Here is a 16,321-nt window from a genome sequence, read left to right as displayed (position 1 = left end):
TATCACTTCCTTTAAGTGTCAGATGTTACATTTGGTTCCTGCTCATTATTCAGCTCAGGCGTGTGTCGTCAGTCCATTTCTCGTCATCCCCTTCCCCTTCCCATTGCCTTCTCGTCCAGTTTCGCTCCAACCTGCCCTCGTGTTCTGCTGGCTGACTGGTTCACTTTGTCTCTCAGTCGCTTCTACATGTTTATTTGTCGCTAAGATCCGTTTTACTGAAACTCTCGGGTCAGTCTCGCTTCAATCGAAGGCACCGACAATAATCACAGAAGTTTGGTTTCAACTAGTGAGAGAGTCTGAAGAAAGAAAAAGAAAAAAGCCAACAGGCCTGCGTTGCAGCACCAATCCAAAGTCAGTCTGACTTCTAGCATTTGTGTTCCAGCGAATCAAGAATGGCTGAGCCAAGTTACCAAAGAAAACTCTGTCACATTGCAGCAAAACACATAAATCTATTCAAAAGTGGTAATTATCCTCGCACAGAATATTCATGATTCATTGTTTTCACTTTTTTAATCATGGAGGACAGTTGGGCATGTTGTTGGTCAAATGTAAGGGGCGTGGCTTCCTTAGGCCTCCTCCAAGCAGCTGTCCGGTGTTCAGGAAACCACAGATGCCAGGAATCAACCCTGTTATCCTTTTTAATAAATCTTAGTTATTCTTTTTCTTCTGCTGCTGATTTATGCATTTGGGTCCAGCTGCCTTCACACTGTTACAGATGGTCTGAACACAAGCGGTGGTTTGTCTTAAAGACAGAGACGTAAGAGTTTGTTTGGTGCAAAATGTATTCAACTGCAAAGTTTACTTCAGTGTTTACAGTCTGCCTAGCATCTGATCCATGTCTTCATTTTTTGGGTACTGGTGGGGATTTTGAAAATAGCCTTGCTTTTCTCGTTAGCGTCCCCTCCGACTTGATTAGCCCCAAAACTATTTATTTCATTTAAATGGCCAGCAAGCACCAGTTTTTTCCAAATACGACTCCCCCCCCCAAAAAAAAACTTAAGAGAAATGCAATTTCTCAAAAAACAAATGAAAAAATCATTTAAGACACACAAAAAACCCCATTTTTCCCTTTGTTTGTTATGTTCTTTTTTGGTCATTTTCATTAAAAAAGAACCTTTTTTCAGACAAAAGGTGTCAAAGCAGCAAAATAAAACAGAAACAAAGTTGATTTTAATTCTCTTTGCACAGGTTATAGTTTTAAAAGGTTACTTGCTGGAGATGGCACCGTAGCGTCACTGGACACGGTTAGCAGCTAGCTTCTTTTGCAGCATACCGAAGGTCTTTTCCCTGTACAGGTGATCTATTTACGACGGTTGATCTGTTACAGTACAGCCAGCACAGAACTTTCAGAACTAGAGGCGCGATATGGGACTGGAATATCAGAATCAGGTGCTGATACAGCATAATGATGGTGCAGGTCCAGATCGCATTTCGTAGCCAGACCATGAATCTGCTGCATTTGCCGCATGAATAACAATGAAATATTAAAGAGAAAAGAGCTCTCGCATTACACTCAGTATCGGTGTTGGCAGATCTTTATGAAAACTGAAAAATAAATCAAGAGTCAGATTGGGATTGAAAATCAGCTCATCTCTAGTGATAACATGGATTTCCATAAATCTGGAGAAGCACAATGAAAATGACCAATTCGTGTAAATGGCCAAGAGAAAAGTGATTAAACCTTCTTTTTTTTCTTTAAATTCAGTAGTACTAAAAGGGCTGGGTTAGAACAATAGCTTTTTCATGAATTCATGAGGTTGATAGTTTGACAGTGACCCAGGAACTGGTTTACTGGCTGACTCCCTACTGCTGAACCTGAACGCTGCTGGCGAGACGTCCTAGGATTCTATGTAGGGACAAAGCCGGCCACAGACTCCAACTCACGAGACAACATCGACCTCTACATGACATTGCAAAGAAAGAATATAATTACTGGATAACAGTTAACGATGATGATCCAGCTGTGCTGGGGGGGCTGCCTAATAGGACCCCCTCCCTCATGAGTTAATACACTGCATGAGAGGTGAATCGCCAGCCAGTGAGCAGAGCGTCTGTAACACCGTGCTGTCCCCAACTTCCTGCCAGTTCATCAGGTTGAAGCTGATGAATGTGTCTGGCCCTGCCATCCAGCTGTGAAGCAGACTGGATTAGACAGGAGGGGACAGAGTTTGGAGTGATACTGGCCTCCAAAAACCTGAAGAAAAAAAAGAACTGGGCCACAAATTTGTTGGAAAAGATGAATTCGAAAAAGATTTTTATTGGAGTCTCTTGGGTTCTTTTTAAAATGGAGTTGGCATTAACAGCAGAGCACATACACGCAATTTGCAAGGTGAAGCAGCAAAAAGACGCCATCAGAAAGCAAGCTTCCACGCGAGGATGTTGTGATGTACTGACCTTTTGATTGGGAAGTTTCTTGGTCTGTTTGAAGGTTTCTGTCTGGGACACCCAGTACGTCCGAGCAAGCTGGATGTAGAGATAGCCAATGATCAGTCCTGGGGCCACAATACTAGTACAAAAAAGGAAGGAGATGTAAATCTTGTAGGAGAGTGGTGACAGGGTGGGCTGACACATGACCTTGTTGTCCACCGTCATTAACTGAATGCTCACGATCATCGGCATCGTGAGGATTAGAGACGCCACCCAGACGAGTAGAGCGATGGCCTTTCGGTAGCTTTTAGACCGCTTGACCGTGTCCAGCGGCTTGAGCACCGCGAAGTAGCGTTCGGTGCTCATGACTGTCAGCGTGAAGATACTGGCATGCATGGTCAGAAAATCCATGCTGATCAGAATCCGACAGCCTGTGTCACCAAAGTACCAACCCTTCAGGAAGTGTGTGCACACCACGAATGGGATGGTGAGCAGATACAGCAGGTCTGCCAAAGCTAAGTTGATGATGTAGATGTACATGGAGGCGGCGTTCCTCATGGAGTGGCACATAACCACCAGGGTGTAGATGTTCCCCAAGACTCCGATGAGGCACATGATGGAGAGGATGGTGCCGATGGTGAAGGTGGCGGCTGTGTCTTCGTGGGCATTCAGAGGAGGGTCAGTGGCGTTGGCACCTGTTTCAACCAGGACTCCAACGGGCTCCATGGACACAGTGGTCATCTCTTGACATGAGAAGAGAAATATTAGAGGTTAGGGTGAGTGAGGGGTGAGGGAAACTGTCTCATATTTAATCTCAACAGTGCAGAAACCTACAGACTGCATCTCTCAGCTGAAGCACCTCTGGCTGCTTGCATATTTGCAGAGACCTGCCGTGAGCAAAAGTCATTTTGAGGAAAATGAAATCTCACACAATTATGAAAGCAGCTCTGGAAATAGCTTTGAGCTCAGTGCCAACTGCATTTTTACTTGGACTAATATAGGATGAGCCATATTCCTAAAATGTTACGCCGATGGTGAGGTTTTTCCAGAGGAATGAGATGTTGGAAAAGTGTTGGTGTCTTGGATTCCAACCCTTGATTTCCAAAATGGAAGGACCTTAAACTTTAGGTGTCTCAACCCCAGGTTGACACAATGAGCTGGGCACCCCTGTGGAAGGGAGTTTTCTCTTACGGGGCCTTAACTTCCATAGATATTAATTGATTGGGAAATCTTTTTTACAAGCATTTCATCCCAAAAAGAAAATCCAGCATTGCTGCTGATCTCACACACACACATACACACACACACACACACACACACACACACACACACACACACACACACACACACACACACACACACACACACACACACATTTTTCCGCTGTAAGCCTAGTTTCCAACTTCTTTCTGTTTGCTAATTGCTAAATCAGCAGGAAATTAAATGACGATAACGAATAAGTTAGAAAGAAAATACCTGACAATTAACTGTTTGATAACTGACAAGAAGAAAAACAGGAAATTAGCCAGAGAATAGGCCAGATAGAACATTTTCAAAATACGACATGAATATTAGCACAAAAGTAAGCAAGAAATTACCTGAAAATGTCCTGATATTTGGCATAAAGTTTCCTGAAAATAAACAAGAACAAGAAGAAGAAAAAAATTACCTGAAAATGAGGAAGCAATTCCGTGGCAATTTATGAGACGTGTTTGTTGAGCAAAAGTAATGAGAAAATGAACGGGAATACAATGAAGAAGCAAATCTTTTTTTTTTTTTTTTTTAAATATGAGCTTATCACATCTTATGGTTTCACATGTTCTGAAAAAAACAGTCCAATGAAATGAATTCAATCCTCATGTTTTGACCCTCAGAGGACCCCCAGTATCCTCCAGGGGTCCCTGGACCCCACTTTGAATATCCCTGAAAACAACTTCCTGGAGTCAGAGGGAGCAGAGGTGACCTGCTCTGACTGAGCATATCTGAAGTTTCTCACTCAACAGTGGGCTCAACTTCAGTTGCTTCGTTACAGACATTTCATGTCTTAGTTCTGATGTGCGTTAGAGATCAAATTAATTACTCGCTAATATTCTAAAACATAACTGATTTAGCGGAATCCTCCAGCAGGGCGATGAACTGCTTTCTCGCTGTCACAATGGCAAATGCAGCAAGTTGTTGCAACTCTTAGAAGAACACGTAACTTTTTATGTGGTCACATATCTCCCCTTGCTGAGCTGTCCAGACAGAAGTCCTTGACAAAATATTCGTCTCAAATGTTTCCAAAGGCATGAGCGGTTGAGGTGAATCGAGACAAGGATTCATTTTGACTCTGCTGTTCTCATTCGCTCAGAGGCTCTTAATCCATGCTGCGACAGTATCTCTCTGGAACACCACCAGCCTCCACACACACGCACCGGACAGCACTTACCTGAGCTGCCTCCCTGGACAAAAGTGATCAATCCTCAGCTGCAGTCCCATCAGCCATGCTTTGTCTCACTCCCAAACTTCGCACATACTACAAAAATTTCACAGTCCATAAAAGTCTCACCAAATTCTACAGTGTGTTTGAGAGGTGAGACAAGCAGGTGGAACAAAAGAGAGAGAGAAAAAAAATCCTTGAGAGGAAGGAAATCTTGATAAATCCTTGAGGAAAAATTGTACATTCAAAATGAAAGCGCTCTGATAATAAAAGTTTCATTCCCTTTTCCCTTTGAGCATCTTGGTAGCTTCCAAGTACTGCATGTCAGGTCTGACGTCGGGAGCAGACACATTGAATTGAAGGGGGCAAAAAGAGACAAAAATAATAATTTAAAAAAGCGCATCAGTGAGGTAATGATGAGAAGTGAGTCACGTTAAGCTGGTTACGGAAAATCCCCCCCTTTGACTGAGAGAGAGTGTGTGCCTGAGGTAGATAGGCAGCAGGAGGGAGGGAGGGAGGGAGAGGGAGAGAGAGAGAGAGAGACAGAGAGAGGGGAGTGAGGCAGCCACTCTGGTTCCCAAAGTGGGAGGGAGAAGACAGAGAAGAACAGGCAACAGGGACGCGTGCAGTAAATGTGTTTCTCTCTCTCTCTCTCTCTCTCTCTCTCTCTCTCACACACACACACACACAGACACACCTCTACACAATCCATGTCCATGCCACGCTGGCGTGAGCGTCAACATGAGGCACATCACACTCATAAATCAATAGCTTGCTAGCCAACCCTTCTTTTTCTGCTATCCTTTATTCTAAATGGACGGTGGCAGGGGTCAATGTCACCTACCACTGCAGCAGTTCCCCGAAGCACAGCCACCAACCATCATATGCTGTGGTGGGGGCGGGGCGGGGCGGGGCGGGGCGGGTGGCTGGTCTGATTTGAGGTTTTCCTTCACACTTTCATTTGATTTTTCTGCAACTGTAAAGCACTTTGAGTTGCCATGTGTATGAATTGTGCTCTACAAATAAACTTGCCTTGCCTTGACATGATCAAGTATTTTCAAAGGGGACTTATCAAGTCACAGTGTCAGAATGCTAACGTTAACTCAGCCAGTGACTTATGTCAAGTGAAAAGCTCAGACTTCAGACGTGTTTCTTCTTCTGGGGTTAGGATTAGGGCTAGGGTTAGGGTGTGCAGGGGTATGGTCATCTGCTCCTGCCAGGGAGGACCAGCGGACGGGGATCAGAGGGGACTTTGAGGCAGGGTTTTGAGAAAAGCTTTGAAGAGACAGTAGATAAATAAAGATAACCCAGAGAGCGAGAGATGGAAATGAGCATAATAACTGCTATGAAAGTAAATCGGTGTGTTTCGCTCAGAGAGGATCATAAATCTCTCGTGAGGAAGGGACTAAGTGTGATGAATGCATCTTTGAAATGACCGTGATGGTGTGCTTTTGGTTCTCAGGCAGTAAATTTACAAGACCCGCACTTTTTCTTTTTTTTCCTGGGCAAATACAGAGAAAGGAAATAACTTGTTCCCTCAATTTAGTTATTTTGAAGCCATTCAAATATCAGTTGCTCTCTCACTTTAATCAATTTGTCGCCACAAGATGTGATAGAAAAAACTACGCAGCATTTAGTCTTTATCTTCTGAAGAGAGCCCAAGAATTAAATAAATACAATAGAAACAAGCACTTTAAAATGTTACTAGTGTGCATATTTTCTATCATTGGCTGCACAGCCACCTAATACCAGAACCTGATCCTACCAGTTACCTTCCCAAATTCTTCAGTTGATGATCTGATGGTCGGCTATTATAGAACTAATAGTTTATATATTTGTGTAAATGTCGTATGATTTGAAGCATCAGCTGCCATCATATCTTCAGATTAATATTGGACTTTATGAAAAAAAAAACCAACCCTGGTGTTTCAATGTGAGAGTATTTCATGGCCCACTAGAGAGCGCTCATGAAACACCCATGGGCCCCAGCCCAGTGGTTGAGAAACACTGCCATGGACTAGTCAAGTAAGACGAATACTTCTGTTTCACACAACTTCAGAGGACACCTAATAAATGATACATTGTGTCCTTTATGCGTTTCACACTCTTGAAAAGCGAGTAAAACCGCCAAACTCCAGCACACGCGTGTTGGGGGTTCTACGTATCCTTTGATCACTAATGTTCTTTTACCTCTGAGCCTCCCCTGCAGCTATCAGAGGCCCCTCTGAAGTGGCCTGTTCCTTTGAAAATGTCTCATGTAGACTTTTATCCTGGTATCCAATCAGGAATTGTATAAATTCAGTAGTATCGGTAAGAATGATCACATTTTCGGTGGCAAATTTAGCAGTAAAGGCTGTCTAAACGGAGAGTTTGCCGTTAGCATCCACCCGTTCTGTCTGCCTGTGCGGCGCATCTAATCAGAACTAGCCTCCAGCACACCCACTTTACGACAGACCTGCCTTTTATGCCCCTGAATTTACAGCTGTAACCTTTTAACCTCAGGTCAGGATTTTGTTATTAACAATGGAGCTTCTCTTTGCGCGAAGTCAATACTACCTCATAAACTGTCACCGTTTCCAACAATGTGGCGTCTACATGTGGTATTCATGAACCTCCAGCACGTGTGTCACAGTAGCATGGCTGAGGTGATGAATGGCTGCTTGAGAAGACCCTTAAGATGCAAAGGCAGGTGTATCTCGATGTAAACATGTCTGCTGGGAAAACACACACAGCTCTCTTCTCTGCATTTTCCCAAGGAGCTTAAAGTAAATTATCTGAAGTGATTCAATAGTCTGCATGAAAGCTACACTTCACCCCAAATGTATGTTGCCTTTAAGAACTTGCAAACTGGTTTCCTGAGGTCACAAAGAAGTTTTTCCTATCCTGCATTACTTCAAAAAGCGGAGCATCTGGTATTATCCACGTCTTCTTTAACCACCCCTCTTCTCAGTAATCCACAACCACTTTGAGCGAAAAAATTTTTAAAAATCCACTTGAACACACACACTGAGCGCTACGAAGTGGAGCCTAGAGTCTAACCAACTCACCTCCACCTGTCCACGCTAGTTCACACGAGTTCACACCAGCCCTGAAGCAGAGCTGCTATAGCTAGTTTCTGTTCAGCTCAAATTAAAGTGTTTGCAGTATCCTGAGCATGCAGTTGGACAAAGGGAGAGTTAAATTGTACCAGGAGGTGCATTTGAGAGTCTGTAAACCTATGTTTTTGGTCGGAATTGCTCTTGTTAGCTGTCAAGCTAGGAATGCACGGCTGGCTCCTCCTGCATTCTGGAGTCCCAGAGATGTGATGCAGGACTGGAAAAAGTATTTGTGACTGCTGGGAACCTATTCATTAATACATGAGAGGCAAAATACACTAATACAGTGTGTATGTGTGTGTGTGTGTGTGTGTGTGTGTGTGTAGCTATCTGTGCATTTATATGTTTAAAGGGCCGAGAGTGAGATCCTATCACAGCTTGGGTCACATTGCTTCTGCATGACGTGTGTGTGTGTGTGTGTGTGTGAGTGTGTGTGTGTGTGTGTGTGTGTGTGTTTGTGTGCGCGCGGGCATGCAGGCTTGCGTGTGTATCCTCATAAAATTAGAGGCTATCAGTAAAAGGATTAAAGCGGAATTGATGAGCGTCTATTACAGCCCATTCAGAACTGGATATCTGTGTGCTTAGAGGGTAAATGATGCAGCACAACCACCTGTCCCACTCATCAGAGACTTTACAGGGTGACATCCACCCTCAGTTCATTAGGCAGCACACAAACAACGAGGAGAGGCAAATAGAGAAGGAGAGAACAAGAGAAACAGAGTGATTATCTCGGCCACATAAGATCATTATCTATGGCACATACATGTCTGAATGCTTTGGCAGCTGCTCATAGGAAAAAAACAAACAAACACTGTACAGCTCATCATTTTAATCCAAGGTTGTCACCATGGGACTGAATGCATAAATACACTTTCAGGGTGGATCCACTAACATTCATGCGAGTGTGACAAGTGTGTGTGGTTCTGTGCAATGTTGCAAGAGTGCACAACATGCATAATGCATCCTCTTTGCAAAGTGACGAGCATCAGCGCCTCGACGGCTGCTGTCTGCTTTCCATTTGTTCTGTGGATGAAAGGGGGAAGATTGTCAGACAGAGAGGAGGAGAAGGGAGGGAAGGGCAGAACAACGGAGCAATACAGATATGGTGCTGTTAAAAATGAATGACCATCGGGCAAAGTTTAAAGCGTGGCTAAGGAAGCCAAGGACCTGACAACTTGATGCTCTTTCTTGATGATTATTTCGTTTAAACAGAGTAGTGTTTTTAATAATGATGTGATAAGTTTGAACAATTAAGTTTGTTGATTTTCAACGGTCGATATATTGCAAATCGGAAGGCAGTATCGAAACCTCATCATTGAAAAAAGATGATAATTAAAAAACGAGGAAATCATATGTATATATATTTATATATTTGTACATATATGGGATGTGTTAATCAAGTGACAACAAAAACAGCAATATCATGAATGTCTGGTTGATATTTCAGTTAGTCATAATTTCTTCCTCCCACAAAAAATGACTTTAATCTTTCTACACTGAACTTCTGTCTAGCTTGATGTGGAGGCACCTGTGGTTCTGGTGGAGTTCTGGCTCCTGAACAGAACTGAACTGGGCATTGGGAAACAGACGATGCATCACACAAGGCTGAAAACATGGTTGAATATAAGGAAAAAGTAAAACAAAAGTAAGAGTCCAAGTAAAGAACACATAGCGAGGGTAGGAATACAAGTCAGGCAGCACTGATTATCTGGCAGAAAACACAGCCAAGAAAACCAGCTCAGAGGAGGGAGAGCTGGTGAGTGGAACAGACCGAGGGCATCTAGTGGACAGTTTCATGATGGCAGTTATGGAAGCTGTCAGAAATTGCCTCAGACTCCAGGCCCTGCTCACCTTTCCCTGTCCATGTTAAGCAGGAATGTCAAACGCCACACAGTTAGGGCCACTGATTGTCCGGTCTCTTCACAAGGGGGCCAATTAAAGTATCCCAACAACAGAGGGGCCTCTTCAAATACTTAATGGTACTAGTCTGGGGGTGAGACAGTGAATGAAGAAATACGAACTAAAACAAAATGTTAGGTGACACTAAGAACCGAAGCCAAAAGACAACTTTGGGTTGATACTAAGAACGAAGACCAAGAGACAATGTTAGCGAAGAACAAAGAACAAACACCAATAAAACAAAGAATAAGCATCAAAACAAAACTTTGGCTAACAACTACAAATAAATCGCAAACGATAACGTTAGCCTATAGCTAATAATGTATGCTTAGATATAATGTTAGCTTAGAGCTAAGAACAAACACCACACATATATACACATATATATATATGTATATGTGTATATATATATATATATATATATATATATATATGTATATGTATATATATATATATATATATATATGTATATGTGTATATATATATATATATATATATATATATATATATATATATATATATATATATATAGCCTTTCAGTTTGATACTGATGTAGCAGTTAGCGGTCCATGAAGATTGAATATTCCTTTAATAACACAAGACCTTCTGGCAATGTCCGCCTACTTTTGTGTTAAGGGCCAATTCACATAGACCAGTGTTCCTTTCAGATGTCTTCTTTATTCACAAGTGCAGTTTTATATTTTCACTATGCAGACCTTTTAGCAATGTTCTGATCCTTCACTGGTGTCAAGCTCAACTCCTGTTGACCAGATGACATCACCCACCTGTCCCCTCATCGAGATGAGGGTCCTGCTCAGAGGGCAGCTTAGAGCCCCTCTTCATTTTTCAATGACACTGCTGGGGCTCGTGATCAGGGTTAAATCTACGGCTTTGTTTTAATGATGTAAATCACTTTCAGTAAAGGCTCCTGATTGACAACCAGGTTCTCCAGTGACACAATCTTTCAGTCCGTCTCTGTTTAGGAGCCTTAGCGCTTTAAATTTGATCCTTTAGCCCATCAGGAACTAGAGAACTTTTTAACTTAACCATCGTCAGTTAGAGCCAGCCCACTGGCCCTTTTTGATGACATGTTGCTACCGTTAGCTGTACATACAAGACACGCAAATGAGCTAGCTTAGTTTAGCGTTTTAGAGACAGTTCAACAGCAGTCAGAGGACTGCTGAGGCAACCAACTCCCCTGAAATGCATGAAGACCCCCAGTCCAGTGCTGGGTCAAGTTTCAACAGTTGAAAAATCACATGGGAGAGACTGTGTTTTGCCTCAGAAAACACATTTCTCCAAATATTCTGAAAGAAATAACAGGTTTATCTCTTCTTATTCTTTGGACTACCATTTTGATGAAAAGGTCTGACATTGTCATTGGCCATTTTCTGAGACTTCCTGCTGGCTACATCTGCTCAGCCAGCTCATCTGTATTTTTTATTTTTGAGTCCTATCCCATGAGATAAGGTGTTTTATTTGGTGTTTTTGATAAGGCACCAAAAACTTGTGTCAGAATAAAGGAAATTGTGGGTCATCCATTTTATTTATGTGCTTGAGACAGGCGTAAAGTCTTGTTAACTGATTGGTTTCATGTGGGTACATTAATAAGAACAGCGGCTTATTGTCTGCATAACAATGCTAATGAATCAAGTGAACCCTATAAATGAGTCCTAATTACTATGAACGCATTGTCAAGACTTTGTCAAGTTCTGATAAAATTTTTGCAACTAAATATTAAAGAACACCAAAAGAACTTTATCTCAGAAATATAAGAAACAAAATTGGATGCAGGCGGTGTGCCACCATTTGAAGGTCTTCTTTTCTTTTTTATTAAATCTTACAATCATTTTTGAAAAATCATCAGGTTCACCGCACAGTCCAAGAACCACCCTGCCCAAGAAGTAAGAGTCAATCAACAACCCCAACCCAAGCTGTGATCAATCTCTCTCTCTCTCTGTCTCTCTCTCTCAGTCTCTCTCACACAGGAGAGAGTCTGTTTTTCCTGAGAAACAAGTTTCTCCAAATTTTCAGGAGAAAATGTCCACTTTTTCCCTTCTTCTTCTTCGGCCGAGCATTTTCATGACAAGGCTTGACACTGTCATCGGCCGTTTTCCTAGACTTCCTCCTGGCTGCGTCCTGGTTGAGGGCTGCTTGCTCTCCAGTGTCACCAGGAGCTACCCCAGGAGGAGCAGGAGGGCTCGCTGGGTGCAGAGCTGATAATTTGGTGCCTGCTGCACCTTCAGCGTCAGTCGGCTCAGTTGCGGCATCAGGAGGGCTCATCTGCATTTTTTCCAAACAGTCTTTGAAACTGAAAAACAAAAACATGACGGTGAATGAGTCAGTGAGTCATTAAAAACATCTACTGAGGTGTGGATCCAATCCTGCTGGTACCGGTATCACAGCTACTTACTAGTGGCCGGCATCCTTCTGGTTCCTCAGATGAGCCATTGTGAGGAATGGATGCTGAAGAGCCTTCTCTGGTGTGATCCTCTGTTCAGGGTCCATTTGAAAAATGGTCCTCAGGAGGTCAACAAACACTGCTCGATCCTCCAACTCGATGGGGCTGTCGGTCTCTGCAGGGAGCTGAAATGACAACAATTCTATTTATCTGTATTCTGCTCTCACAAGCAGAGCAAACCGTTCTTAATGTAAACAGATCCCTTACTGTCATCAGCTCCTCCAGGAAGTGGATAAACTCTTGGTCTTGTCGAGACGTACTGCCGGTCTGCTGGGTGTATTCCTTAGCAGTCTAAAGGAAGAAAACCTTCACTGGTCACTTTCTACTAAATCTTTGAATCGTTTCAAATAGTTGATGCATGACTGAACTCATCTGGAAAAGATCGAACAAGTTAAGATACCTTCAGTCTCCATTTTGAGGAACAGTACTCGCTCTTGGCAAACAGCCGTCGTGTGTGTTTGCCAGCATTGAGAAGGTGCTCAGGTGGTTGGCCCAAGATGTCGATCATGCCTCTCATCTGGAGAGAGAATAGAAAGAACCACATTAGCCCTGGCTGAGTTTGTTCATTGGTCTGCAGTATCTCACAAGGTTGTATGTGTTCTCCCACTCACCATCTGGTACTCATTGCATGAGAACAGGCCTTTGCAGGTGTACAGTTGGACCAGCAGACAGCCCAGACCCCACATATCGATGGCCTCAGTTATGGGGAGGCCCAGAATGACTTCAGGTGCACTGTTGGAAGAAAACAAGGGAGTTGTTGAGTGCAAATTCCGCATGTGCTTGGAAAGATTGTCATGACTTCTCAAATAGACGGTTAACAGTAACCGTGTTGAAAGAGCAGCTTTGTAGATCAAGCTTACCGTACTCCCGGTGGCTGAATGGTCTGACCCTGAAGGCTCCGAGCCTTGGATTTTGGGAAGGCCATGCCAAAATCAATCAGCTTCACTCGGTAGGGCATTTTCTTGTGATTCACCAGCATCACATTGTCCAGCTTGAGGTCAGCGTGGGTGACCCCAATGGACTTCAGGGCACCGAAGGCGTTCAGCAACTGCAGGACAGACAAGGAAATGTATGTGGTTCAAGATTCCACTGACTAGGGCGAGGGACAGTATATTCCTGGTTCTGGTCAACCGAAGTGAATAAAAACACCTCTCACCTGCTGCGTTATCGGCCGAATTTCATTCAGCGTCAGCGGCTGGAAATTCTGATCTTTTAAAAGATCATACAGGCTTTTATCCAGCATCTCAAAAGCCATATAGGATTTGCCCTTGGCTGTGAAGCTCTCCCTGTACTGGATAATGTTGTCCTTTTCTGGGTCGAGGGTCTTCACCGCCTTCATCATCTTTATCTGTGTAGAGAGGACGAAGGGATCACGTTGTTGAGAGTGACACAGTGTGGTACAGCTATTCATCTCATTAAAGACCAAACCAGATCCAAGCAGGCAGACGGCATTAAAAAGACCTGGATGATGATGGCAATGACCTACCTCATCTTTAGAGAAGTTCACATGGCGATGCACTTTTAAGGCCACCCTCTCGAATGTTTCCGCCGTCACGCTTTTGTGCACTTTGGCGAACGCTCCCTCGCCCACAGCATCCAGAAGAAAGTATCTTGTCTTTTTACTCTCCACAAACTCTTTCTTGTCAAGATCTAGGATCGGTGACACAGAAGCTGTCAAGAAAAACAGAACAAATGAGCATCCAAGCATCCAAGCTGTTCATCTCAGTCATTTGGCACCATGGTGCCCCGCAGGTCCTTGATGCACCAGCAAGTTTGTGAATTTGTTTACACGAACACTTCCAAGTTTGGGCTTCCAAAAGTGATTTTTCGGCCAGTTTGTTGACTGTCCCTGCAGGCAGCTGAAGGGGTGGGGCCTCTAGCAAAAGTCACATTGTGATTGGCTGCTCTAATGGAAGTTGTCCTGCTAAATGTGATGTCAAGTGTTTCGTAAGCAGCAAAACCAAAGAGCATGCAAGTGGTTTGTCTAAAGAGGCAGATTCTGAATGTCTTTGGGTGGTTCTCAACACGCTGGACAACGTTGGTGCATTGTGACATCACACAACCTCCTCCTCATGCACCCCTAACTTCACATGATGTCAATGTGCACTGCACTCGTCCAAGCACATCTACTTACCTCGAATCATTCTGTCCTTTTGATGGTTCTCAGTTGTCTTGACTTCCATATTGATTCCACCTCTCTTTGGAAAAATCTTCCTTCTTGAATATCTCCACATGTTCTCAGGTGAAGCTTCAACCTGTGGTTTGGAGGTTGAAGTGTAGTCGTCTGATGGTGAACACGTGGGAAGTAAATTCACATGTATACATTTTTATAACGATGATCTCTCATTCATCTCAGTCAGTGATGTCATCAGAATGACTGAGATCAATCTGATGACATCACTGAAGGATCTGCTCATCTCAGTCAGTCTGTCAGTCATCGGCCCGTCTCCCTGAGAGGAGGTCATCAGCCTGGACCCGGTTCTGGAGGGAGATGCGTGACAGGCGTCTCTGCTTTCATACCATTCAGTTCTTTGAATCAAAGCTTCCTCAGTCAGGAATGTTGGTTTGAGTCCATATTTTTAACCATTGTTCTCTGGATATCACAGCAGGAAAACCCACTGCTTTTAAGGTTCTACAGGCTAATTTGAAGGGTTTATATTGACAGCAGCGCCACCAAAAAAGAGGCATTTTACCAAATTAGCCAGTATTCAAAATAAATGGAGTAAAGGCCAGACAGGTCAGGCTTCTACAGTATGGTGTGTTTTCAGATTCATACCAAAAAACAACAATTTAAGTACAGAGCACATTTTTTTTCTTCTCTTCATGTTTTCTTTTTCAATTTCTGGTTAAATAGAAACAAACAAAGTCTAATTACCATCCACTTGTTGTTTTTGGAAGATTCATTTTTCTGTTTTTCATTTTTGGTTAAAATATCAGTCAATAGAAACAGGTGGCCATGATGTAAATGGAAAGTCTGTTCAATCTGTTAAAGTGAATTTGATTTTGATAGATGAAAAACTTGCTTTTTCAAGAAATAAAAATTGAAGAACCACTGTACCAGAGATGTTCAGGTCTTTTTATACAAGTCCAAGTCAAGTCTCAAGTCTTTGGTCACGAGTCCAAGTCAAGTCTCAAGTGCCTGTGTGCAACCTAGGTGCAACTCAAGTCAGAGTCGCAAACTCAAGTCCCCATCTCTGCACTGTACGAGATGGATCTCGTTTGATACTCATTCACGATGATTCCTCTGTGACCACTACAGTCATTTACGGTGCTCCACAAGGGTCTGTGCTTGGACTCTTCACTCCATAATTGCTTCCATGAGGTCTCATTTAACAGAATCACTTGATTAAATTTCATTGTTATGCAGAAAATAAGCAGCTGTACATATAAACCCACATGAAACCATTCAGTGAACAAACCTGAGGCCTGTCTAAAGCACCTAAAAACATGGATGACCCACAACTTCCAAATCCTTCCTTCTGAAAAAACTGAAGTTTTTGTGCTGGGCCAAAAACACCTTAGAAGCACCTTATCTAATGGGACAGGTACCCTGGATGGCATCACCCGGAACTCCAGCACGACCGTGATGAATCTGGGAGTTCTCTTTGACCAGGATCTGTCCTTCAACTCCAACATCCAGTAAATCTCCAGGACGCCTTCTTTCAGCGACGCAGCGACGCGAAGATTTCTAAATTATGTCTTCATTTACAACCCAGGTGGGCCACTCAATAAAGGCCTTTAAAGATGTGGGTCTGCATTTTCAAATCTGTCTACATTTACAGCTCCCAACAAACCTCCAGTCTTAATACACATTTGTAGATTGTTGCTGTCCACATTCACATTTTTTTAAACACACATTTACCATTTAATTCACACATAACAAAATCTTATTACACGAATGAACCAAATAACATGACGACATGGAAGTGAGAGGTGGTGAAATGTTGCTGTAAAGTGAAATCTGCTTTTCCTGACTTGTCTTCCATATTCACACCAAAACATGCATCACTTCCTAGTTTAAAACCTTTGACGGTGAGTTCAGAGTGCAAATCCTGCACAGGAAAAGCAACCTCTCTCACA

At 43.0% G+C, this 16,321-nt stretch overlaps 3 protein-coding genes across 4 annotated transcripts in view; all 3 read right to left on the bottom strand.

Annotated features, from left to right (window-relative positions):
• Positions 1 to 5,268, bottom strand: part of uts2r1 (urotensin 2 receptor 1) — a 62,019-nt gene extending 56,751 nt beyond the window's left edge. Inside the window, exons 1-4 of one of the 2 annotated variants that reach the window (XM_086194987.1) lie at positions 4,796 to 4,812; positions 3,966 to 3,998; positions 3,202 to 3,254; positions 2,395 to 3,110 (exon numbers count right to left, since the gene is read on the bottom strand). In XM_086194987.1, coding sequence (XP_086051113.1) covers positions 2,395 to 3,108 — 714 coding nt within the window. In that variant the 5' untranslated portion in view covers positions 3,109 to 3,110; positions 3,202 to 3,254; positions 3,966 to 3,998; positions 4,796 to 4,812. Of the gene's footprint in view, positions 1 to 2,394; positions 3,111 to 3,201; positions 3,255 to 3,965; positions 3,999 to 4,795 lie in introns of both variants that reach the window. The other variant, XM_086194986.1, reaches the window with a different exon arrangement.
• Positions 5,269 to 11,551: 6,283 nt separating this feature from the next.
• On the bottom strand, positions 11,552 to 12,523 carry LOC147239185 (uncharacterized). Its single transcript, XM_086195410.1, has 3 exons — positions 12,449 to 12,523; positions 12,194 to 12,366; positions 11,552 to 12,091 (listed from the first exon to the last, which is right to left on the bottom strand). The coding sequence occupies exons 1-3, from the start codon at positions 12,452 to 12,454 to the stop codon at positions 11,761 to 11,763; spliced, it is 510 nt and encodes a 169-aa protein (XP_086051536.1). The 5' UTR covers positions 12,455 to 12,523; the 3' UTR covers positions 11,552 to 11,760.
• On the bottom strand, positions 12,523 to 14,522 carry LOC147239184 (homeodomain-interacting protein kinase 4-like). The gene is made up of 6 exons (XM_086195409.1): positions 14,376 to 14,522; positions 13,728 to 13,912; positions 13,398 to 13,589; positions 13,102 to 13,289; positions 12,853 to 12,973; positions 12,523 to 12,758 (listed from the first exon to the last, which is right to left on the bottom strand). Exons 1-6 carry the CDS (start codon positions 14,473 to 14,475, stop codon positions 12,633 to 12,635), a joined length of 912 nt encoding a protein of 303 aa, XP_086051535.1. The 5' UTR covers positions 14,476 to 14,522; the 3' UTR covers positions 12,523 to 12,632.
• Positions 14,523 to 16,321: the final 1,799 nt, after the last annotated feature.

This window comes from Aulostomus chinensis, chromosome 23 (genome assembly GCF_037954235.1).
Source record: "Aulostomus chinensis isolate RoL2024-O1b breed Wild chromosome 23, RoL_Achi_v1.0, whole genome shotgun sequence".
NCBI lineage: Eukaryota > Metazoa > Chordata > Actinopteri > Syngnathiformes > Aulostomidae > Aulostomus > Aulostomus chinensis.
Note: the sequence above shows the minus strand (reverse complement) of the source record. Positions and strands in the feature narration are given on the sequence as shown.

Bases quoted from the DNA above. Each gene is read 5' to 3' on its own strand.
- LOC147239185 (XM_086195410.1), bottom strand. The intron at 12,092-12,193 runs GTAAGTAGCTGT...TTTGTTTTTCAG, and splicing joins CAGAAGGATGCCGGCCACTA to TTTCAAAGACTGTTTGGAAA.
- LOC147239184 (XM_086195409.1), bottom strand. From the start codon at position 14,475: ATGTGGAGATATTCAAGAAGGAAGATTTTTCCAAAGAGAGGTGGAATC. The intron at 12,974-13,101 runs GTAAGCTTGATC...TTCTTCCAACAG, and splicing joins ATTCAGCCACCGGGAGTACG to TGCACCTGAAGTCATTCTGG. The intron at 12,759-12,852 runs GTGAGTGGGAGA...TTCTCTCTCCAG, and splicing joins CATGCAATGAGTACCAGATG to ATGAGAGGCATGATCGACAT.